Raw genomic sequence first — 24399 nt, 5'->3', positions numbered from 1 at the left:
CATTTGTCAACATGAGAACCAGAGTTGCGCCAATGTCAGTCAAGGAAGCCATTATGAGGCTGAGAAATAAGAAACAACTCAGAAACATAGGACAAACCTTAGGCTTAATAAAATGAACTGTTTGGCAGCCAGGGTGTTGTTTGGGCATGTATTGCTGCTACAGGTTCTGCCTCACTGGTCTTCATTGAAGATGTAACTACTTATAGCAGCAGCAGAATTAGTTTTGATGTGTATCTTATTTGGCCAAGTCAAGCAAACTCCTTCATGCTAAAGCAACAAAGGAGTTTTTTAAAGCCAAAAACTAGAAAATTCCTAACTGGCAAAGTCATTTACCCAATCGGAATCCAATTGAAAATGCATTTCATATGCTGAATAGAAACTGAAGGCAACTAGCCCCTGAAACAAGTAGGAGCTGAAGATGTCTGCAGTGCAAGCCTGGCAGAGCATCACCAGAGAAAATACTGATGATGTCTATCGGTCACAGACTTCACAGTAGTTATTGCATGCAAAGGACATGAGACAAAGTACTAATCAAGACAGATTATTTGAATTACAAATCTAGAATTATGGAGTACATAGCCAAATCAAGAAAAAAATGTCTTTGTCCCAAATCTTAAGTAGCTCACTGTATTTTATGTATTTAAATAATTAATTAATTTCCATTTCAAAGTACTTGAAAATACTGAATTTGGATCTTGTCAGTCGTGGGTGTGGCTAGCATCTACCATGGTGGTGCATGATTGGTCTTACCATTGCCTAGAGAAGTAGGCATTTCATTCAATAAGATGTTTATGTTCCATTTTACACCAAGAAGTGTCCTGCTCGAACCCAAAGTTGCGTGAGCTTAAATGGTGTACTTCAGAGTCTAAAGAAGCAATGATTTGACAGCACATGTTTTAGAGAAATTATGTAAGAATGGACCTGCATTGGGAACTAACTTATTGGTATCAGTGGATAGGGCAAGCTTGATCTTGGTGACGTGGATCTTTTTTACATAGCCAGTAACAGTGTAACACAAGAGGACTTGCTTTTCTTCGGATGGTGTTTAGGACAACAGAAACTCTGGGCACCACTGAACACAGCCTGAAGGCCCATCTCTTTATGCTAACAGTACAAGTGATGAGGTAGTTACTTTATTAACAGTTTTTCTTGACCAGGTGTGATCCCACAATTACTGCTGTTCTTGTAATCCAAAATTATGCACTAATGCAATGCAATTTGTAGGTCACACAACAGTGTCTGTTGAATGAATGTCACGTAGTTTAATATAATCCAGTATAGTGAACTATCCTGACAGCCTAACGCAAACACAACCACAATTTCACCACAGCAGCAACGACCAAGACAGAAACATACAATCACCTAAGACCAGACATTTTGGCATCAAGATATAATGGTTTAGTAATATTGACATGAAAGTAGATATCATGGATTCTGATATTCCTTTATTTGCTGATCTTGGGTGAGGGTGCCAGTCTGTGCCCTATTTTGCAATTCAGTCCCACGGTTCCTAGGTAGGGTTCGGACACATAATCAATTTTTAACTTCAAAAACCTGTTGGAACTTTACAACTTGGCTCTGAAGGTAAAGACTTTGCCCGTGGCTGGCCAGACGCAAGCCTGCCCATGATGACAGACCGTTCAGACTTGAACTAATCGCGCCAAATCACAGCCTGGCCTCGTTGTGGAGGCTCTATCTCACCAATCAGGCCAGGGTGTGGGTTTGGATCTCCCCTGCGGTGTTGACAAGTGCAGCCCAGTGCACCTCCAAGTCACTATACATTTTTTTCCCCTGCATCTGAACCATATTTCTGAGGATCTGATAGTAGTAGTAGTAGTAGTAGTATGTAGTACTGATGAATGGAACTGACCCATAACACCATCTATTTTTTTGTCAGTTCAGAGTGATTTTAACAATAGAATAGTTGAAAAGCTGGTCCTCAATAATCACCCATAATATTGTTTTAATAAGGTTTACTTTTCATTTAATCACATTTAATCAAATTCACATTTTTTTCACTAGCATTCAATACATTGTTTATTCCTTTATTTTGATATATCCAAACTATTCTAGCAACTCAGGCTCGGCTGCCTGGAAAAGTTTGGGATGATTTGGCACATTTTATAGATTCAGTCACATCTCACTACTCTGGAACCAACAACCTGCAAGGCGTGACTCAGGGACAGAATATTGACCAGGAAAACACTCACTCGTGCAGATGCAACATTCAGGTGATGTTTGCTGTGATAAATGTTTTTTTTATTACCAACTAGATGCCAGAGGTGATTGTTTTTTCTTTGCTTGTGAAATGAGGAGATGGTAGAGGAATGTAAAACTTGCGGAAAATTTACAGAGCACTAAATGTATTTTTCCGGGTGCCATCAATCACTATGTCATGTGTCCCTGCCACACTTATAACAATTGCCAAGACTTTAGAAAAGGGATGATGGCTACAGGAAGTTTTAATTCTGGATAACCAAAGATACTTATTCTCTCATGACAAGAATAATCACATACATTCTGTCACCAGGCACTGATCATGTAGTTCTCACTTTTGGTACAGAATGCAAAGGGTTTTTATTACAGGGGGTGAGTGAGCTGATCCTGGATCCTCAGCTGCTAGAAACAGGAAAATGTAGCAAGCAGTGACCAAAACATCTTATGACACTGCACTTTAGAAGAGAATACATTACATAACCAATTCAGAGACATAAATGAACTACAGTTTGTGCTGAGTAATAGCTTAATGGGCCATTACACAGAACCTATCCTGTGTATTGTCAACATATACAGTAATAATACCAATATAGGCCTTCTATCCACAGTGCCAGAGTTAATAAGGGTCACACGGTAGTCTTGTGCAGGCACCATGCAAGGGTCTGGCCCATGCCCGTCATACATATGACCCGGTATCCAATCAGCTCCAGCTTGTTTAGAACCACACGGGGCGGGTCATCCACGTGGTACTCAGAACTGTGGAACATAAGAACATCTGGTTGAGACACTTCATTACTTCAATCAATTTATTAATGTTTATTTAACGTTATTTTGGTATTTTTATCTTTATTTGACATGTGATTTAAAAGCCCGGTGGGGAAAACTAATTTGTCACCTTTCAGAACTGCATAAGCTGGCATACAGCAGCCAACATGTTGCATACAAAGACACTTTTACATTTTACGAGCAAAAGTAGCAACTCATTGATGAACGCAAATTTCCAGAGGCTATTTCCACTCACAAGTTGTTTCCAAGCACGCAAGTCTTTCGAGCTCCGAGCTGGCACATTATATCTGGATCTGAATATTCATCGCCAACCATCGTAGGTCCAGTCTCCTGAAATAAAAGCATGGCTTTAAAAACGGGAATAATTGTGGGCAAAACACGAAATAGTCAATAGCCCAGTGAAAATGCAAGGCTTTGCATGTCATAAATGGTAACAGGATAATGTACCTTATTCTTAAATACAATTTCGGGCTGTATATAAATATTTTTTCGATTCAACGATTAAATTAACGCATCGTTTAAATTGTGACCAAAAAAATAAATACTGGATTTTTCTATTATAAATGGGACATCACATGCCACCTGGTGGCACTTCAAGCATCACCTGTATAATATGACAGTTATCCTTTCAATTAAATCAGCAGGAAGTTCAACAAGCTCTCCGGTACCTGTGCTTTGTGCGTTAAATCTGAAAATAAGGCTGATACTGTTGTTACGGCCAGAGTGCCCTAAGGCGCGAGCAGGTATCTAGGGTGGTTTAAAATATCTTTCACTAATGTCAACCCCATAAATTAGGCTACAACCTTCCTCTAAAATTCCTCTTTCTTTTTTCCCCAAAATGTGCACATTAGGAAACAGATGGTTCACATTTTAGCATGCAATAACATAGTCTCCATTTGATCAGTCAAGCCCAATCTACTAGCCCGTCACATTAAACCAAAGGAGACTACAATGATAAATAAATTTTTAAAAAGTAGTCCCCCGAAGGCGCCAGTCGTTGGGTGTATATAGCTAACAGAAACGTGCAACCTCAATGTAGCTATCAACAGTACAGTTCTTTCAATGCCTCGTTTAACATGCACTTGTCTTTATAGACTGAATAGAAATTACAAACAGATTTTCTCCATAAATGCCACTTGACGAGGCTTGGAACGTGCTCTCACATGCAGCTTGTTTCAAGGAAAATGTGAAAATACTGACCAGGCGGATCTGGGTGCTGATGAGAATGTAAGGCATGACTGATTTTCCTTGATGTTTCGTGTTCCCCGAGGGACCGCGTTCAGCTCCTATCTTTTAAGAGCAAAGACGCGCTCTCCTTTCTGTAGTCTACTTTCCCCAACACTACAGGGCAGAAGGATAATAGCTACACTAGCCGCAACAGACCAATAAGAGACACCGACTATAATTACCGTCAGAGCCTTCACCAACTATTGGATTACCGGCTACCGGAATGTTGGCCTTTAGCCCCTGTATTCACAGATTTAAAATATTTTCGGTGATGGTAGTATGCAGTAAAATTGGAATATTGTAAAAATGTATTCAACATACAAACTTCTGTATGTTAATTATCGTGCGAATATCCTCTATTCACTGGGCTGGCTCTAAAGGCTGAAAGATGTCATTAGTGTCTATTAAAACGCTGCATGATGTTGATCAGCATGGGACACTTAAACTTGAAAGCCTTTGAAGTGCAACTTGACTCAACTGAGAATATGCTCTAGTCATTTAGCTTGCCTCTTATTTAGGCAAGGAGGACTATATATATATATATATAAGAAAAAGAAGAAGACGATACATAGCCTGATCATTACAAGGCATTCCTATGTGTGGTATTAATGCTACAGTGAAAAATAACCGAATATTTGTATGCCAACATGCCAAGATCCATATAAATTTAATTAAAACCACGCGTGAATATATTTTTCTCGTGTCTATTTGCTGCGTTCTGAAACGTATGACGTTTTTACACTATTGACATTATTGTTCGATTTTTGCGCATGATTAGAGACTGGGGAAAAAGTACAAACAGACAAAGTAAAGATAAGCACAAAGGCACAGCGCACAGGAACGTCCACTGCCCGGAAAACTAATATCCTTTTCTTTGAAGCTAGTTGCGCAAAGATACCATCGTTAATATCCTTCGTATTCGTATTGCGAGGCAGCTCCGAGAAATTGATTAAAAACTTTTTCGTAAACAAAATCCCATCTTTTCAGTCGACAAAAGACTTGAAATATCTTTGCAACCATAAAATGTCTATGCCATGTGTTTTGGGAAAGTACATGAAAAACTGAGGCCACAATACAGAGACTTTCCCCCTTGTCATTTCAGGGTTTGGTTAAAGGAATATACACAATCAGTTTTTTTTCTTCCTTTTGACTACTACACAATTTAGTCCATTGATATTTCTGAATCTTAAGGATAATTGTGTAATATACACATGCACAATGTGTATTTTCTTGCTTTTGACCAAAAACTCCTGAATGCCCCTACACCAGACATTGTAAAGCCAGCAGGTCATCAGCAACTTCTGTGAATATCTAAAATATTCTGCATTGCACACAAAAAAACTGTCTGGGCCAATTTAAAACATTTGTAAAAACTGAAATAATGTCAATACACCCCAGAAAATGAATGGTGACTTTGTCCTTTATGGAGAAAAATGCAATCTGACTTCACATCAGTGCTCACGGGCAACTTCCATGTAGACCCATAGTATGACCAGATTCTTCACACCTGCCAAGCTCTGTACATGCCTCTTTTCTTCACTGCCTCCAAGTGGTGAAATCAGGTACCTGCAACCATCAAAACTGAGGTGGCTTCTGCCCTTCACTTTGTGTCAGGATTCCTCTGGAATGAAGACCAGGTGGTGCTATAAGACAGGGATGTTGGTGAGCATACAACTGAATCTCATTCCCTGACTGTAACCAAACGGTGTGTTACTTACAGGTATCAGCAGCACTGATATCAGGCTTGACATTTAATCTCAGTGCTGTTTGTCTAACTCACATGGTTGCAAGCAATGCAACAGTATTGCAGTGTAAAACACAATATATAGGTTGTCTGAGTTTGACATGTAAGTATGTATGTAGCTAGTAGTGAGCAAAAGATGTCTTATGATACCGCATATTAGACGATAATAAATTTCATAACCAGTTCAGACATAAGTGAACGCAGTTTGCGTTGAGCCTAGATTTATGGAATTTTTATGTGTTAAACTATTGTAAAAGCAAAATTGAATGCCATGTGACAAATTATGAAATACAATGCATCATGAAATATTTTATTTGTATTATTCCTGCACCAAGGAAATACACAGTTTGGGTGCTAATTTAATCATAACCACTGGTTCTGCAACCTGGTAGTAGCCTAATGGCTACTAACAAGCCAGTAACCTCAGAGTATTCAATGAATGTGTAGAAACATTGCATACACTTTAGTAAATGTAGAAGACCAGTGGTTCCCAACCTTAGTCCTGAGGACCCCCTGTGCATGATGACTGTCCCAGAATTTTAACAACCTATTATTATTTAATTAGGTGCTTTTCATGTTTAGAGGAATTATTTACTCTCTTAAGCCATATTATGTCAGAAATAGCTATGCATGGCATGAAGAATAAAAATCATATGTTTACATTGTGCTGTTGTACTATATTGCAAACAGTTACATGAAAAAGGTAACAAAATTTTTTAACTTATCAAATTAGGAGAATCAATAGGCTCCTTATTAGGTTGTTCAACACATGTATTTCAGTTTGTTCATAATTTTCCCTTTAACTTTAACACAATGCAGGTTTGGCTTGTTATCATTTGCTTTGTCTTTGGATTCTTCATTATCTACCAAATTGTTAGTTTTAGTGGCCATGTGTCCACAGTTTCACCAATTAGGAGCCCATTGATTAGGCTCAGTCTTTAATTTGAATTGCTGTTTGCAAGCATAATAAGCACAGCATGGACATCAAACTATTATTCTGACTGGTACTCCTCATGCAATGATTAGCTATTTCTGACTTAATGTGGCTTAACGCGGTAAATAACCCCTGACATTAAGCACCTAATTAAGAAAAATTAACAACTCGTTAAAATTCTGGGATTGGGAGTTGGATAATAATGATAATACTGTCAAAATATGAAGAAAATAATTTGGGCAGCGTCGGCAGTTTCCGAATAGTGTCACGTGGTTTCGTCTGTGTTGTTCTTCATCGGTCTCTGCGGATGGAAGTTGCGCACGCTAGTTGGGCTTGGAAAATGCGTCGCCAGAGACTGTCGTTCAGGGAAACGACATTGACCGTAAAAGCGATTAGCTAGTCTAGTTAAAACAGAACGTGTTGTAAAAAGTAGGAAGAAGTCCAACTTGAACAAATAAACAATATATTTACGCGACATACTTAGCAAGCAAATCGCGGTAGCGTTACGAATGTCTTTACGGTAACGAATTTACATTTGATCTACTAACTAGCCACAACGCCAGCGACCTGTGGGATGCTTACAATATATGATCATTCCTGTTGCTAGCTAGCAGCATGTGGGCCTGTTGTCACTGTATATAGCAAGCTAGCGAACAAATTAAAGTCAAAAAGTAGCCTGTAAAGCTATAGCTTGCCAGTGGGGCACTGCGTCAGTTCTCAGTTATTATGAACAAGCTGGGAAGAAATACTTGGATTGGACTAGGCTTTGGAGCCACTGCGGGTATTAGCTTGGTATTGTTTTTGGTGGTATACAAGAAGATGAAACGCAGATTATGTCAAAGTTTGTCAGTCCCGAGTAACTCCGATGCTGATTTCTTAAACAAGGATGGAGCAAGCATAGCAACGGTTTCACACGTACCTGAGGTGCAAGGTAAGACAGCTAACGGACGTGCTAACTGCCACAGCTCACAGTCAAAGCTGTGTGAGGTTAGCTAACTAGCCTATATGAAGTCATTTGCATTTCGCTATCCTGCTTGGATAGTTCGGCAGTAGTACCCATTTACATTTTGGCATAGGTGTGACGTCAAATACCACAAGCAGGCAAATTCATAGCCTGTAGAAAAACTGCGCAGTATCTTAACGTTACATAGTTTTGATAACGTTAGGTTACAGCAAAAAGTAACTTAATGGCAAAGGAAAAGCAGCAGCACATCATTTACTGTGCAGCAGGAACTAATTTACTACCTGTAGCAAATAGTAGCAAACGTAACTGCTACCTGTAAACAAAACGCGGTAGAGCCGAGGTAAATGTGGCATTGAAATTGACCGTCATGAAAGTTTACGGTGCAACAATTTACAATGGATATCGCTACACATAACCTATTTGTCGATAGCTCATGCATATGACATGCAGATCTAAAACCTAATGCATTATGAAGGGCGCTCCTCCTTGGCAATGCTTTGGGAGGAATTGTTTTGACTTTAATTCAAATATTTTTCAGTAACTTCTCAGCAATATGACATGCACGTCTGAATGAAACTGCATTATAAAAGATAGCCTATAGCTTCTTGATTATATTACAGCAATTTGTTTTTGTAAACAGTGTGGATTAAAAAAAAAATATTTTTTTATAACTAATTATCAACAGCTTTCCATCCACATGAGATACAGACGTAAAACCAAGTGCATTATAAAGGGTATGCTTCCTAAGTAATGTTATTCCTTTTTTTGAAGAAAATGTATTGTTTAAATTTAAATAATTTTGTAAAATAAGTAATTTCCAATAGCTCATCAATACGCGCCTTTCTGTTACGAAAAAATCCGACAAATCAAGCCGGTGTCTGTCACCGCCGCCGCTATGTTATGGTTGTCTACTGCAATCTCTGTCCCCAGCTGGCTCGTCGCTAGAGGCTCTGGCTATCAGGCCAAAGGGGGGCCTTTTGGTTGAGCAGCAGTTGGCACTGAAGAACAAGCTGGACGAGGTTCTCCGCTGTGTGGCCTGCCTGCGGGCTGAGGTCGGCTCTCTTCGGGGTGATCTACAGGACGTCGCTGCACATATTGTCCAGGACGTCAAGTAAGCGCATACACATTAAGATAAACGGGTAAGGCAGTATAAGTTGGCTTTCAGACGTTAAGCATCGATCCTTCCAACCATCCTCTTTATGGGAATAAACAGTGACAGATAGCATCTCTAGACAAAATGATTAATTGTGTTTGCTCACCTCTTGTAGAAAAAGTGAAATAGAAACAAGAAGCAGCACAACTTTGATTGAACACTGTTAATTTTGGAATCACAGACGTTCTTGGGTATTTCTGAAGAAGCGAATACAATAAAGAGTTTTGAAAATACAATAGAGAGTTTTGCTGTAAATTGTACATAAAGCTGGGTCCTGTTGATAGGACAGTGAGGATTCATGAACTTCAGAGAGGGTGGAGCTCGCATGTGCCATCAATCATAAGATGACTGGTCAATTCAAATCAACAAACCATATATGGCATGCACATCCAGTTAGATTTGGTTTTGAAACCTCACTTTCCCACCACCGGCAAATGCCTGATGCTTTTCCTTAGGTCAAGGGTTGATGATAATGTGGTGAAAGTGCCACAACCCACCTTTCGTATTGGTTCTGCTCAGGAAAGGCCTGGAGGAGAGCCAGAAGGTGGCACGGCGACGGAGACCCCCGCCACGTGAGCGCGCCGACTCGGCGAGCTCCAGCTCCGTCTACTTCACCGCCCGCAGTCGCTGCGACGAGGAGAGCGAGGGCGGGTGCGTAACGTTTTCACCTGGATGACGTCTCCTTCCTTCTATAGAAACATTCCCCATAACAAATGAATTATTGACAGATTAACACATTTGTTTATGCAGTGCCTTTTCATGTACTTTGTATTGAAAATACATAGCATGTACTTGACTTGATCTGAAGTTTTTAAGTTCTGCTGTGCAAATGTATTACACAATGGTGAACAACTTGCAAAGTACCTAATAAAGCATGTAAAACGGTAAATCAAAATTGGGCTTGTCACATTGACCAAGGCACTGACCAATCCTTCTCAAGCCAACAAAAGGAACTAGTTTCACTGTGGACGGTTTCAAAAGACCATGGCTAGAGAGTCTCAGCCAGGAAGCCTCAGCATGTTCTACATAAGCAGCTGTAGATTATCAGTGTTTCTCTCATTGCAAGTCCTTTGCTATGAAATATACGATTGAAATATACGTATAAGCGCACAGTATGCATGTAAGCTGTAAAATGAAATAATCACTGGTCATCCTAAGATAGTGTGAACCTGTTGGGTTTTGTGGAAAGAAGGGACTTGACCCCTTGCACTCTGACCCTCTGTGGCCTCTCCAGGTACACCACAGCCAACGGGGAGTCCGACTACTACGGCGAGGCAGTAGAGGAGGTGAAGAAGGATACGGAGGACGAGGAAGACGAGGATGGGAGCCACGTCACGGAGTGCACGCTGAGGCGGGACTCCAGCGGTGCGGAGACGGAGGAGGAGGAGTTCTCGGACGCCGAGTCGCCAGGCGATGCTGAGGCCCCGCTTCCATCCCGGAGCAGTGCCGTGCCCTCGGGCGGGCCCCAGGATGAAGGGCAGGGGCCCCAGGATGAAGAGCAGCGGCCCCAGCCATGCTGCCCCAACCCGGGCGTGGTGAGCAGGAACCACGTTTTCAGAACCACGCGGGGAGTCCAAAGTGGCCCGTGCATGTTCTCAGAACCTTGTGTCTGCATAAAGGATAGTGTGTTAAAAACATAGCTGTGAAAAAGCCTAATGATTAAGAGCATCCATCATGCAGGTTAGTGCTGCAGACGATTTTCTGCTCGCTACTCACAACTTAAATTTCCATTTAATACATTTTTATCACAACTTTTTGCTTGATCAGCAATTTCAAGTACCTGATTGCAAATAGGTCCGTCCCCTGATTCGGGGGGTTTGGACAGAGCAGCACCTCTTTCTTCTGAAGCATGTGACGTCAGCTGCTTCTCCTTTGATACCAATCTGCAATGTGCCAGCTGTGCTGTGCAGTTATTGTGTAGAAGTGATGTACCTCACATGCAGCTGCTGCCGGCAAACGGCAGGCCCAATGTGGCAGAGGGGTCGTTATGACGCAGTGAAGCAAGTAATACTCATCCCTGTGTGGTGCCGCGGCTAATTTAGCGCATCGTTCGGTCAAGAAGAGGTGCTTTGCTCGGATACACCGCCCAAGCCACCTGAGTGGAAGCCTGTGTCCTCAGTGTTGGTAGACCTCCCGTCAGGGCACCAAGCTGGGTCCCAGAGGAGGTCTCGCCCAGTGAAGTGCCTCTGGGCATGTGGCCGCTGTGCTAGCCGTGGGCGGGTCATGGGCACAATGCCCCCGGGCAGATAGTGGCCCCTTGCCAAAGCATGGCATCACCATGGTCGAGCTGCCCGACAGAAATCGGAACAAAAGGCTGGCGTGGGCCCTCGCCAAGAGAAAGGAGCTTTGTTTCACAGCTGCAGCGATGAATTGTCTTTTTCTCTTTCCCTGAAGGCAAGCCTTTATCTGGTTGTGCTGAAAGCTTGCACCGTTGTTGCGTAAGAAGCATCTGTCCTCTGTAACCCTCCAAGGGAGAGTTGGTCCTCATTACAATTATATTATTTATTTTTTTTATTTTTATAGCATGAGTCTTTCTTGGCTTAGCCCCAAGCATGAGTGTCGTTATTTTCATTATCATTTTATACTTAAAATTTTTTTCACCTCTTGCCCCACCCTCTCTCCTCCAGTTGCAGCATCTCAAATGCATGGAGCAGGGCTGCCTGTAGGCTTTCATTTCAACCCTAACTTGGCACACCTGATTCTAATTAGCAGCTCAACGATATCTCTAGCTGTTGAATGAGGTGTGCTTTGTTAAGGTTGGAGTGAAAACCTACAGGACTGTAGAACTCCAAGAACAGGGTTGAGCAGCCCTGACAGGAACTGAACTGGCATTAAATACTTCATCTACCTGCTGCTGTGTCACTTCCTTTCCGTCATCCCTGAACAGCGGCCAGCTGGGATCATGCTTCCTCTTGCCTGAATAGCACAGAATTATTTTCTTCATTAAGAACTGCATATATGCAATTTGTATGGAGTTCAATGAGAATTCAGATTGGACTGAAAAATTTTGTTGGCACTTTACTTTAACCTGCTCTTGCGAAAACACACCTACAATCTTGGCATGAGACCAGATCTTTGGTCCCCTTCCTTACACACTTCTCCTAGCTGTGCTGTATACAGGTTGATTACGGGAAAATTCAAGTTAATAGCATGCCTTCCATTCTTCTCCCTGTGCAGGATGTAGACAGCACCAGCCCAGAAGCACTGAAGGCAGCGAAGGATGGGAAAGGAGCTCTCGTTTCTTGAGGGAAACAATAGAGCCACGCACAGGCCCGGGCAGAGAGTTTCCACTCGTCGCTCAGCAAGAACAGTCCCCGCCCCCTGCATGCCTTGTTCTGCTGCACCCCAGTGGAAACTGTAGGAATGACTTGTTTGGGACCAGTCTGACTTCTGTCTGGAATGTGCGCCAGTTGACGGGGGAGAGAGTCCTTATTTGCAGCCTGTTCACTGTGTCTGACGTGCGCCACGATTTTCCTGACCTCTTTCTTATTTCCGGGCATAATATGAAAATTGCACCACGCTTGAGCCTGTTTTCATTAAGAAGCTGAGCAAAGCATTTTTTGGTGCCATTTTAAAATCTACATTTCTTAATTCTCCATATGAAGTTGCATATGGAAAGAAAGGTGAATGAAAGGGACAGATTCAGTCTAACCACAGATTGTAATTGAATATTTTTATATTCTCTTACTTTAAGCAGTTGGTATTTTTATGGTGTGCATTATTGGTAAGGCTCACCAACATGTCTTAAGGCACCTACTTGTTAGATTGAGTCTGGGTCAATCTCATAATTGAATGACTTCCACTGCACTTTTTAGGGCGAGCAAACCAAAAAAAAAAAACATTACAATTCCGCAGTTGTTGGCATTCCACATCCGTGCTTTCAAATGAATTTCAGGGTTTTCTGCCATTTGTTTTCACAATGCACTTTGTTTTGCACTACTAATTAAAGTAGCATGTTTTGTTGGCCTGTAAAATATATATTTTGTTCTTGACCAAATTTTAGCTTGAACTTTAGCTTTACAGTACCTGCAGTTTTGCGAAATGGGCAGCTATATTCTCATTTTATTTCTGTTGTATGGTTTCAGTAGCATAATAAATTTGATGCCCTGATAGACTTTACTTTTGAAGACAAATCCAGTAATTTGATTACCTTGTGCTTACTGACCAAAGCTATGCCTTATTTTGTGTATTAAAATATTTAAAAATGACACATTGAATCAATTGTGATATATTATTGGAGATATCCCCTTTCACTGTTCTAGGTCCCGGAGAATGGATGTGCACTGTTTTCTTGCATTAAATGCTGTTATGCAAGTTGTGTATTGGTGCATTTTTTCCAGAGGAATTTTAAAGTGGTCAGCCATGACAGCAGTGTTTCACTAGACTTTATTACATTTGCAGTCATTGATAATAGTTACAGAAAGAGGACAGTGAGATTAGGGTGCTCCTCAACTGCCTGCTTTAGGTAGGCATTTACCATGGTGCACCCTAAACTGCACATTTGTCTATAAATGTTACGTTAAGACCTTCAGTTTCTATTTTCCAAAAATCTAACATCAGTTTAGAAATTAACAGGCATGTGCCTCAAAACTAATGTAGCTTGTAGCGCAAGCTACATTAAATCATAAATTCACTCAAAATGATGGAAATGTTTTCCTCTTAATTATACGACAGATTGCACAGCACAAGTCCTCATGATATAAAATAATTTTAATAGTGCATCTTATATACAGGAAGTATATGCAAGCCAAACAAAAGAGCGCAAACTTCACAAAACATCGGCCACACGAAAATAAAAGGACCGGATGGGGGACATCCCAAATCCTAACAAAACAAAACTATCTGGTGGCTCTGATAAACTAAAGACGGGATGTTCATTTTTTACATTTTATTTTTTTTTAAACGAGGCAGTGAATTGGGGATGTTGTCTTGAGCTTCGGACAACCTTGCAAGCTTCTCCGGGAGCAGGAAAATGACGCAGAGAACGCCGACCGAAACGCGAAGCCTTCCGCGAAAGGCCGTCGGCATCGCCGCTTTCCCTCCCGAAGCTACGGCTCAACTGTCCCTAAATCCCGCCAGGTATGGGGCCTTCCCCGAAGACCCCTTACATTTCATGACTTCGGGTTTTCTAGAAAAGGAAAATACGCGAAGGTTCGGGGTGACTAAGCAATGCTGTTGGGCGACAGTGTGAGACGGTTTGTGGAGGCCCGGTGTCTGAACAGGTTTTTGTTCCAGCACGACACCCGCGACAACTCTGGCTAAAATGGTCCGGTTAGTCAACTGTGTACGGCTGCGCTAAGGCCTTTCTCACAGTGCGTGTCTAAAACATATCTTCGGCATCATCATCCTAGCACAGAAATGGGGAAAAAAAAGTTGCTGACTGAGCAAATCAAGTAGTTAAAGAGCCCAGGTTTGGGAAAACTAAACAAAAGAGGAACCACCCTTCCCCCAGCTGGTCTGTAGTGAGAGCTGCGAGCTTCATCCGTTGGGGAGGAGGAACACCAGCCTGCTAGCCTTTGCCCATGTGACTGCAGCCTCGACCCCCCTGCCCCCCATGTCCTTTGCCCCGCCTCCTCAGTCCTTGGCATCGCCCACCCCGTCGGCGTTGATGGCGAACATGGCTTCGGCCTCTGGGAGGCACGGCGAGTCGTAGATCTTGCATATCCTGGTCTCTCCTCTGCCTTTTCTCAAGTACAGCCTGTTCGGAGAGACACCATTTTGAGTTACAGCGCTGTAAATAGAGTAGGTCTAACAGCAATATGCCTTACCCTCTGGTGCATTATATGCAAGCAACTCAGTGGACGTGTCAGTGTGACTTGACTATCTGATTCTCTTGGCTTAGAATCAAAGAGTACGTGCACCAATATGATTAATGTACTGCATAATACGTCTTCAAAATGTAGAATTTCAGGGAGACTGTGTGGCATAGCCCATAGACTAGCTGACTCAAACGATATACGAACCCCCCTGTTTGGCCAGGAATTTGATTCCCCACCATGGCACTTTCTGTACTGTGATCCCACCCCTATCTGTAACCCACTCTGCTTTTCCCCATCCCTATCTGAAGTAGAAGTAGAAATACATAACAAGGAAAGTGGGCTGTCTACTTTATAAATAAATAAGCATTGAATGTTATCAATGAATTATGAATAAGTATAGTGATCAGATTATTCCTGATGTACATTCCTAACATACTTACCGATGAAGAATGTACTTTTTTTCATTTATGGGAGATGAAAGATAAATCACGTTCATAAAACACAATTATTGGTATTACAAATGCCAATCAGTCAGCTTATAAACAGACTGGAAGGTTGGGTTAGTGCTGGCACCAAGCTATAGCTAAGCACCACACATCCAAGCATTCAATCTCTTTACTTTTATGTTATAAACACTGTTTGGAATGTCCAGCTGTAACACTCTAGAACTTAAAATAAATTAAAAAAAAACAAAGTGATAGTTTTTTGCTTCCAGTATCTGAGAGCAGATAAAGAAGTGACACATCGGCAGGTTGCCAGGTGAAACAGTCACACCTCAGGGGGGTTGACTTACCTTGTGGTGGAAGCATGAGCCATGATGTTACCCCCGATGGGTTTTTTTGGATCTGCGGAAAACATGGCAGCACCGTCCACCTGGGCCACTACCTGGTTGGTGATCACCACGGCAACACCGAACTGCCAAGAAACAGAGGGAAAGAATCGCTGAAAGAATCATGTCTGCGCAGAGTGAACACAGATAGTGGACGTGTTTACATGCACACTAATACACACACGTAATGATCTTACGCTGATTATGGCAATAACTGATTATTGAAATGGTCACGTAAACTAATTTATCCGATTATCATAACTGGTGTATTCGAAGACACCTAGATGGAAACAAGCATGGCTGCTGTGTATACCATTTCCATGGAGCATACGCCAATTATGGAATATATAATGACCATACTTACAGCATGTACACAATGTAAATACTGGCATAAACTGATTGCTCCCAACAATCGGGGTATGGCCGTGTATGTAAATGTAGCCAGGGATCACTCCTCTGCTGAACTCATCCCATTTTCTGCTCGGTCATCAGGGTAGACCGACCCTGCTTCAAACATGGCCGCAGCATTTTGGTGTGTAGCTGGCACGCAAATGAGCTATCTACCCAGCCTTAATTAACATGAACATTTAGCTCGATGAGCTTTAAACGTGATGACTTTTTTAAGTGTAATATTGGCAGATGACTGCCAGCGTAGCGTGGCCCTTGCCAGCGAGCTCTCCCCGCTCACCTCGTCGGCCAGCCTCAGCAGCATTCTCAGGAACCTGCCCAGGTGGCCCTGGCGGGCGGACAGCTCGCCCCTGCCCGAGTAGTCCGTCCTGTAGAGGGCGGTAGCGCTGTCCACGATCAGCAGGGCATACCTGAGATGGGTCAAACGTGGCATTTTAAGCCAGCCGTCAGGGAATGTTGATGGTGTCACATAATCAAGTAGACATCTGATCAAATATTAGCCAGTCTGCCATGGATTTACATAACAGTGGGATTTTTTAAAAGAACCAGCCTCTCTTAAAAACTGGTCTTCAGTAACAGCTGGGTAGTAAACGTACATCACCACAGTAACAGGCAAATGGTTCAACAATCTCCCAGTGGGGCTAATGTAAAGCAGCTAAAAAGCTAATGTTACTGGTATGACACCAAAGAAACATTTTTAACTATGCTGCGGAAAATTCACTTTAAGCAAGGCACTTCTGGAGTACACACTAAGTTAGTACGTTAATAGAAGGGGTAATTCATGTATTCAATGGCTTAAGGGAAAAAATGAGCAAGTTCTGACTATTTCAGCCTCACAACGATGCTACTGGTACGAGCACCCCAACAGACTACTCGTAGGCTAGTGACACAGTAAAAAACAGTACAGGTCTCACCTGGACTCGGCCATCATGGCGGAAGCTTGGTACAGCAGCTGAGTCTGATGGTCGGTGTTGAAGGCTCTGGCATAGGCCACATTGTCAAGGACATCGCTCCCCACCAGCCCATACCTACCAAAGGGAGGCGGGAGGTTACCTTGGACATTACGCCTCGGGCAAGCAAAGAAACTCTACTTATGACACTAAAATGTTGCCATTACTGTTACCAGAGTTGCCTTCGGAAAGCCAATATGGGAAAGCATTACTGCTACCAGTTGCCTTTCCAAAAAGCTCAACTGAAACAGGTGTTAAGGTGTCATCTCAAAGCTTTATTACAAAATTATGCTCATGCAGGGTCAATATGATCATTGCACCCAACTGGTCAGCCATGGTTTTAGGCTGGTCTAACGATGCTTGCTGCATTCCCAATGCTGGCTGCATCTCTCCGTTTCCTGTTCTGGTACATTTATGATGTTTGACCCCTTACTGGATACAACACTATCACAAGATTGTGTACTTTGATGTACAATAGCCTTCTTTCAGTTTTCTGATGCAGCCATAAATGAAATAAAGGAAGCTCAGAAGTCAGCATAAAGTAACTATACGATAATAAAACAATACAAAATGACAACATGTTTATAATACAATGTAACTGTCAGACTGCTTGCAATTTCACTATGCAACTCCTAAACGGATGCAGCTTTTCCAGATGGGACTCACCTCTCTGCCACAGCTAGCAGTCTCTCAGGTCGAAAGGTTCCCTCTGTGTCAATGTACATGGCTTTCCCCTCTCCTCCACCCTGATCAATGGGTAACTGTGGAGTAAACGGCAAAAGAATTTTCACCAACAGAAACAACTTGCACCTCCCATACGGTACCAGTCATATTCCAGCAGAGACAACTATATTGCCATACTTTGCAAAATCTGCAAGAGGTTGCCACCTAGTTCCTTATTCATAATCCGAAGATGAAAACAAACATTAAATGTCTTGGCTTTGGCTTAGCTTATCCCATGTATAATTGTGAAGAGTCAGCACTCCAGTTCATTCCTGATAACTGGAGAATATGCTCAATATTTAAGCTTTGCGCCATTGTTATCAATCATTTTTAACAGCTGCTGGAAGTGTTGCTGCCCTCCCCCTCCCCACCCCTACCCGTTTGGCGACTGCAAGCACCTTCAACAGCAACTTTCCTATGGGAAACACATTATCTTCAATGCTATTGGGCTCAATTAGGTTTGAGCCCAATAGCATTGAAGATAAGGTTGAATCTGGCTAGAGCTTGTTGGGCTGGTTTGGGGCTAGCTGTAAAGATGTTGGGCTTTGGCAGGCTTAGTCCTCATTTCCAGCTCGATGCAGACCTCTACAGCTTATGGAAGGAGGAAGAGGATCAGAATCACCTGGCAAGTCACGGCAAGGGTATGGCAAAGCTGCGTTTTTCCTGTTCGGAACTCTCCAAACATCTCCGTTATGGAGCCAGTTTCGATCCCACCTGAACAAGGGAAAAGCAAGAGTAACTGCATTTGTGCAATTTAATGAAATATAAAATCAAGTGACACATTTTCAGACTAGTACACTAGTGTGCAATAACCTGGAAGTTCAAAGACATTTTACCTTGAGACATAATACCAACTGTAAATACCCATGTGGTGTGGGGATGGCTGGTTTAAGCAGCCACACCTGCCCTGGGTCAAGCTAATTGGACCTGGCCAATTGGATAATTGGTTGAGAATTAGATAATTGGCCAGGTCTAATTGGACCCGGGAACAGGAGTGGCTGCACCTGTGCGTAGTGAGGTAATCACTGCGCACAGGTTAAATCTGCCATCCCCACCCACACCAGGGAGCTTCCGTCATGACAGGGTTAACATCTGCTCATTTGGCTTTACCATCTTGCCAAACCCTCATGGAATAAATGTGGACTGTTTTGAACATCTTCTCCCTGTGTCTCTGTGCTGGAGGGCCCCAAAGAAAGCCACTTCGGTGGCCTGTGGCAGGCGTGTTTGCCACAGTGGCGCCCAACGTGGGGCTCCTCCGGCACAGCAAAGAGGCACAGGAGGGCCAGCCAGGAAGCACACTGGAGGAGGGGCGGCTGAGGTGTTCCCGACGGGGCTTCGGGCGGATCCTCCGGGCCAAGAATGGGGAGCGGAAGATGACCAGGGAGGGGAAGGAAGCAATCCTCAGCTGGGACGCTGAGGAGCTGCACCTGGCTGAGAAGGCAGGTCAGCGACGGGCGGTGCACGAGAGGTGGTCGCGCCGTGAGCTGGACTTGGCCGGGAAGGCGGGTCAGCCACGGGCGGCGCACGAGCGGTGGCCGCGCCGTTTTGCTTCCTTTCTCGTCCATTTGGTTGTTTTTCGTTCTTTGTTTTGGCCTGGTTGGTTTGCCCGGAGTCCATGAGGGGATAAGCCTGCAGCCGCCCGCCAGCAGAGCCGACTGGCGGCCACCACAGCCACGAGGGTTCCTGGTCCCCAGCCCCCCAAGGCCAGTCCACCAGCCCACCAGCCCAGCCACCCCACCACAGCCCCTGGAACAGCCCAAGCCGGTGACGCCCCCACCAGCCAGCAGAGCAGCCCAGGACTTCCCGTGCTCCAGGAGGGAGGAGGAAGAAGGGCTGCCTTGTCGTCCGAAGGAGGGTCACCGCATGTACTGGACTGTTCCGGGGCCACCCACCCTGATTTTTTTTAAAAAATTTTTTGCGTGTTTGGAGTGTTTTTGTTTTTGTTTGTTGTCTTTGGCTTTGTTGGGAGTGTGGGGGTGGGGGTGGGGGGGTAGGCTTCGGCCAGTGAGTCTCCCTGGCCTCAGTTTGGCGTTGGGGGTATGTGGTGTGGGGATGGCTGGTTTAAGCAGCCACACCTGCCCTGGGTCAAGCTAATTGGACCTGGCCAATTGGATAATTGGTTGAGAATTAGATAATTGGCCAGGTCTAATTGGACCCGGGAACAGGAGTGGCTGCACCTGTGCGTAGTGAGGTAATCACTGCGCACAGGTTAAATCTGCCATCCCCACCCACACCAGGAAGCTTCCGTCATGACAGGGTTAACATCTGCTCATTTGGCTTTACCATCTTGCCAAACCCTCATGGAATAAATGTGGACTGTTTTGAACATCTTCTCCCTGTGTCTCTGTGCTGGAGGGCCCCAAAGAAAGCCACTTCGGTGGCCTGTGGCAGGCGTGTTTGCCACAGTGGCGCCCAACGTGGGGCTCCTCCGGCACAGCAAAGAGGCACAGGAGGGCCAGCCAGGAAGCACACTGGAGGAGGGGCGGCTGAGGTGTTCCCGACAGGGCTTCGGGCGGATCCTCCGGGCCAAGAATGGGGAGCGGAAGATGACCAGGGAGGGGAAGGAAGCAATCCTCAGCTGGGACGCTGAGGAGCTGCACCTGGCTGAGAAGGCAGGTCAGCGACGGGCGGTGCACGAGAGGTGGTCGCGCCGTGAGCTGGACTTGGCCGGGAAGGCGGGTCAGCCACGGGCGGCGCACGAGCGGTGGCCGCGCCGTTTTGCTTCCTTTCTCGTCCATTTGGTTGTTTTTCGTTCTTTGTTTTGGCCTGGTTGGTTTGCCCGGAGTCCATGAGGGGATAAGCCTGCAGCCGCCCGCCAGCAGAGCCGACTGGCGGCCACCACAGCCACGAGGGTTCCTGGTCCCCAGCACCACAAGGCCAGTCCACCAGCCCACCAGCCCAGCCACCCCACCACAGCCCGTGGAACAGCCCAAGCCGGTGACGCCCCCACCAGCCAGCAGAGCAGCCCAGGACTTCCCGTGCTCCAGGAGGGAGGAGGAAGAAGGGCTGCCTTGTCGTCCGAAGGAGGGTCACCACATGTACTGGACTGTTCCGGGGCCACCCACCCTGACTTTTTTTTAATTATTTTTTTTACCGTGTTTGGAGTGTTTTTGTTTTTGTTTGTTGTCTTTTGCCTTCTTGGGAGTGTGGGGGTGGGGGTGGGGGTGGGGGGGGGTGTAGGCTTCGGCCAGTGGTTCTCCCTGGCCTCAGTTTGGCGTTGGGGGTATGTGGTGTGGGGATGGCTGGTTTAAGCAGCCACACCTGCCCTGGGTCAAGCTAATTAGACCTGGCCAATTGGATAATTGGTGAAGAATTAGATAATTGGCCAGGCTAATTGGACCCAGGAACAGGAGTGGCTGCACCTGTGCGTAGTGAGGTAATCACTGCGCACAGGTTAAATCTGCCATCCCCACCCACACCAGGAGCTCTCTGTCATGACAGGGTTTTTACATCTGCTCATTTGGCTGTTACCATCTTGCCAAACCCTCGTGGAATAAATGTGGACTGTTTGAACATCTTCTCCCTGTGTCTCTGTGCTGGAGGGCCCCAAAGAAAAGCCACTTCGGTGGCCTGTGGCAGGCGTGTTTGTCACAACCCATTTTATATATAGGGTTGTAACTAGGTAGCAGTTTTGTAGTTGACTTAGTTAATGCACTCGTCTTAACTACTACTTGTATTTTTTCATAGACTGCGTTGTTGCTGTTCTTGTTTGCGTTAGTGTTAATCAGTTTAACCTACAGGGTCCAAGTTGAACTATGCGGTTGTTCCCTGCACTTGTAACGGTACTTCTCTCTAGGGATTTTGACGCATTTGTTCCTGATTATGGTTATACACTTTGTTGTACGTCGCTCTGGACAAGAGCGTCTGCCAAATGCCTGTAATGTAATGTAATGTATGTGCTTTGCTCAATTAACTACCTTCACTTCACCAAAGCTCATGCAGTATCCATTTGCACACCACAGCCATTTGCAGAGCTCCAGGTTACGTACCCATAATGGTTATATTGATTTGACATAACTGAACTACATCAGTCCAGTAACATAACCTAAATATGCCCGTTGACAATACAATGCAAAGGAAAAACGTGTTTAACTAACATCCACAGAAGTGCACTGGGCTGTAGTCTAACTCACCCTGCAGCAGCTTGTCCAGCTCTTTGGATCCAGTGGAGACCTGAATGATCTCGGCCCGCCGCTGGTGGAACTCTGTGGCTGTGGTGAAGCCCATGGGGACCAGCTTAGCGGCCTCCGCCTGAAGTCAAACATTGAGGGGTAGTAAAGGGCTGAGAGTGTTTGTCTGCGTGTGAGTGTGTGTGTGTGTGTGTGTGTGAACATGGGTGTGGACAGCAGTTATGAGCATGTGCAGTTGGGGGAATGGACTGCAGTCATACAGTTCTGTTAGTTCTGCCAGTTCTGACCTTAATCAAGGATTGGCAGACCAGTCTTGGTGGCTCCCAGGTGGCAAATCCAGCCCAAGTACTTAATGCAAAGATGTGCTCCACAGTCCGGACCAAATCCCCACCACACCAACATTGGCTATAGTTTCACTGGGGTAGGGATATTCCTTATCTCTATTTGGCCTTCAGCCGATCAAGTTCTAACTGACAACAACATCCTGGGAATAGTAACACGTCTAGCATCAAGTGCCTGTCATCTGATTCCATCATCTAGGGCAGGGGTGGGAAATTCCAGTCCAGTTTTTTTCCCCACCAATTACCCAGGCTAAATGAGCTAACTGGATGTATGCACCAACTCTGGTTCACTCAGATTAAGTATTTAAGTAAGAAAGGCCATAAGTTGGCATGAAAACAAGAAACAGATATTGTAGCCCACCTGTGATCTAGACTGCAAAAAAACAGCAGTGGGTGTGAACAAAGGGCTATTGCACAAGGAGGGCTATAGTGTATAAACTGTCTCAGACTACTGCAGAAACAGGACACAGCTGGACACAGCAAAATGGAGGAAAGAAGAGGATTGGAGGATTAAAAACGCAATCATCTTACAAGTATTTTTTCTGCTTTAGCCTCGCTGATCCCCTTGATGTTCAGCAGCTCTTTTTTGGGTGCATAGGCAACGGCCTCGATGGTGTGGAAGCCTGCTTCCTCCAGCTTCTTAACATCACTGGCACTGATCCCACATTGCTGTGTGTAGATAGTGTTGTTAACATACAAGGAGGAAACTGGGCTTCATCATAATCATGAAAAACCCATAAAACCAAGATCTGTACAACCCTGTAGAGGGGTAACCAACCCCATTCCTGCAGATCTACCATCCTGTATGTTTTCACTCCAACCCTAACAAAGCACACTTCATTCAACAGGTAGAGATCAAGTTCAGCTGCCAATTAGTAGAGTCAAGTGTACCAAATTAGGGTTGAAATGAAAGCCTACAGGACAGCAGATTTCCAGGAACAGGGTTGGTTTCCACTGCTCTAGCAGACTGTGTAGCCCAGCGTAACATGCCTCTAGTCTGCACACTGGCTGAGGTCCAAAGGACTCCTCCTCTTCCACTTCGGCCTCCACTCTGGTCTCGCTCCTCATCGCCATGCTAATTCACAGGTAGCTGATGGCTAAAATTGTGCAGAAAAACCAACATAGAAACAACCGTATTCAGGTTTACGTTTTATTGAAGAGACAAATGTGCTGGTTTACAAGAAGGCTGTGGCTAACTTACTCTCTGGGAAACAAACAGACTACGTATGTAGCTAGCCTATTTTAGCATTTCCTTTTAGAACAGGTCAAATTAGAAACAACCGATCGGCTACTTCCAAACTGCCAAACAGCAGAGTAGTAAAAGCAGTTCAAAGTGATACGCAATACATTTATTATATCAACTAAATAAACATAGACAAGACCTACCGTAGATAGTTTAACGTTTAACTGATTTTACATAATGCAGTTCTCTAACGAGGTGACCTGTTTAGCCAACTAGATATGTTGAGACAAGCAATGTTAGAAATGTTTTTGTCACATTGTGACGGGGGACATTTCCGAAATGAAAGCTAACGTTAACATTACCAAACCTGAGCTTCCCCCAGCTACAGATGCGTCTACCCACAACCTCTTATAATGTAGTAAAACAAGTTACGATATTCGAACTTAGTAACACTAGTAACTAGCTAATCTAGGGGAGCTGACGTTTGCCATCTGCCAGAGCAATTATGTTTACACAACATTCATAACCAGCGAGTTAGATAGCAGCTATTGTTAACCCTGTCTAGCTAACGAAGCTGGACCTACGCTTAATTAAGTAATATAAATAAGGCAGTTATTAGGCATGAGCGTGGGTTACAACCAATAACACAAAATCTCAGACAGCAAACAGTATAAATCCATTGTTCTGATAACTAGACTAGCTAACGTTAGCTGCCGTATAAATAACTTGATCAGAGCTAGCGACTAATTTAAAACACACTTGTATTTAACGTTACTCACCTTAAACGTACGAAACTAGATGGTTACAACTGATTGACACTTTATGTTTAGACAAATAAAATAGATCCGTTTGCTAATTAGATAGTAGTTCGTGTACTCATCCCTCTTCCTAGACTACCTACTCAAAAACTCCCGCTCAGAGAGCTGCGGTCATACGTAATGACGTCCTCAGCGTCTCTTAAAAGCACAGTATATTCCGTTTCTGCCCTTCTGCCAGACACAAATACGTTGCAATGTTGTAAATATGTGTTGAGTAGTCGGCAACATAAGGA

The 24399-nt window shown here is 44.1% G+C and overlaps 3 protein-coding genes across 8 annotated transcripts; 1 reads left to right on the top strand and 2 right to left on the bottom strand.

Annotated features, from left to right (window-relative positions):
* Positions 1-1938: 1938 nt before the first annotated feature.
* On the bottom strand, positions 1939-7938 carry LOC135257106 (GTP cyclohydrolase 1 feedback regulatory protein-like). Of its 2 annotated transcripts, none has more exons than XM_064339539.1 (4): positions 7828-7938; positions 5738-5873; positions 3239-3333; positions 1939-2973 (listed from the first exon to the last, which is right to left on the bottom strand). In XM_064339539.1, exons 2-4 carry the CDS (start codon positions 5753-5755, stop codon positions 2844-2846), a joined length of 243 nt encoding a protein of 80 aa, XP_064195609.1. In that variant the 5' UTR covers positions 5756-5873; positions 7828-7938; the 3' UTR covers positions 1939-2843. The 2 variants fall into 2 exon arrangements, with proteins under 2 accessions (XP_064195609.1, XP_064195608.1); XM_064339538.1 differs by lacking the exons at positions 5738-5873; positions 7828-7938 and adding an exon at positions 4204-4375 and having other exon boundaries at positions 1939-2619; positions 2813-2973.
* Positions 7148-13339, top strand: LOC135257104 (regulator of microtubule dynamics protein 3-like). 2 transcript variants are annotated; one of them, XM_064339536.1, is made up of 5 exons: positions 7148-7839; positions 8803-8983; positions 9545-9676; positions 10260-10560; positions 12203-13339. In XM_064339536.1, the coding sequence occupies exons 1-5, from the start codon at positions 7635-7637 to the stop codon at positions 12269-12271; spliced, it is 888 nt and encodes a 295-aa protein (XP_064195606.1). In that variant the 5' UTR covers positions 7148-7634; the 3' UTR covers positions 12272-13339. The 2 variants fall into 2 exon arrangements, with proteins under 2 accessions (XP_064195606.1, XP_064195607.1); XM_064339537.1 differs by lacking the exon at positions 7148-7839 and adding an exon at positions 7894-8606.
* A 378-nt stretch (positions 13340-13717) lies between these two features.
* Positions 13718-24295, bottom strand: rad51 (RAD51 recombinase). Of its 4 annotated transcripts, none has more exons than XM_064339532.1 (10): positions 24128-24295; positions 23156-23262; positions 22697-22834; positions 21828-21945; positions 18317-18408; positions 17638-17732; positions 16936-17049; positions 16302-16431; positions 15578-15699; positions 13718-14723 (listed from the first exon to the last, which is right to left on the bottom strand). In XM_064339532.1, exons 2-10 carry the CDS (start codon positions 23237-23239, stop codon positions 14600-14602), a joined length of 1017 nt encoding a protein of 338 aa, XP_064195602.1. In that variant the 5' UTR covers positions 23240-23262; positions 24128-24295; the 3' UTR covers positions 13718-14599. The 4 variants fall into 4 exon arrangements, with proteins under 4 accessions (XP_064195602.1, XP_064195603.1, XP_064195604.1 ...); XM_064339533.1 differs by having other exon boundaries at positions 22697-22840; positions 23162-23262; XM_064339534.1 differs by having other exon boundaries at positions 23156-23255; positions 24128-24294.
* Between the last annotated feature and the right edge of the window lie 104 nt (positions 24296-24399).

This window comes from Anguilla rostrata, chromosome 6 (genome assembly GCF_018555375.3).
Source record: "Anguilla rostrata isolate EN2019 chromosome 6, ASM1855537v3, whole genome shotgun sequence".
Lineage (NCBI taxonomy): Eukaryota > Metazoa > Chordata > Actinopteri > Anguilliformes > Anguillidae > Anguilla > Anguilla rostrata.
The sequence above is the reverse complement of the archived record's forward strand: the minus strand, read 5'-3'. Positions and strand labels throughout refer to the sequence as shown.

Bases quoted from the DNA above. Each gene is read 5' to 3' on its own strand.
- LOC135257106 (XM_064339538.1), bottom strand. From the start codon at position 4,239: ATGCCTTACATTCTCATCAGCACCCAGATCCGCCTG. The intron at 3,334-4,203 runs GTCAGTATTTTC...CTTTTATTTCAG, and splicing joins TCAGCACCCAGATCCGCCTG to GAGACTGGACCTACGATGGT. The intron at 2,974-3,238 runs GTGAGTGGAAAT...TATGTTCCACAG, and splicing joins TGCGTGCTTGGAAACAACTT to TTCTGAGTACCACGTGGATG.
- LOC135257104 (XM_064339536.1), top strand. From the start codon at position 7,635: ATGAACAAGCTGGGAAGAAATACTTGGATTGGACTAGGCTTTGGAGCC. The intron at 7,840-8,802 runs GTAAGACAGCTA...CTCTGTCCCCAG, and splicing joins ACACGTACCTGAGGTGCAAG to CTGGCTCGTCGCTAGAGGCT. The intron at 8,984-9,544 runs GTAAGCGCATAC...GGTTCTGCTCAG, and splicing joins CATATTGTCCAGGACGTCAA to GAAAGGCCTGGAGGAGAGCC.
- rad51 (XM_064339532.1), bottom strand. From the start codon at position 23,239: ATGGCGATGAGGAGCGAGACCAGAGTGGAGGCCGAAGTGGAAGAGGAG. The intron at 22,835-23,155 runs GCATGTTACGCT...ATCTACACACAG, and splicing joins AGCCAGTGTGCAGACTAGAG to CAATGTGGGATCAGTGCCAG. The intron at 17,050-17,637 runs GTGAGTCCCATC...TCCCTTTGGTAG, and splicing joins CTGCTAGCTGTGGCAGAGAG to GTATGGGCTGGTGGGGAGCG.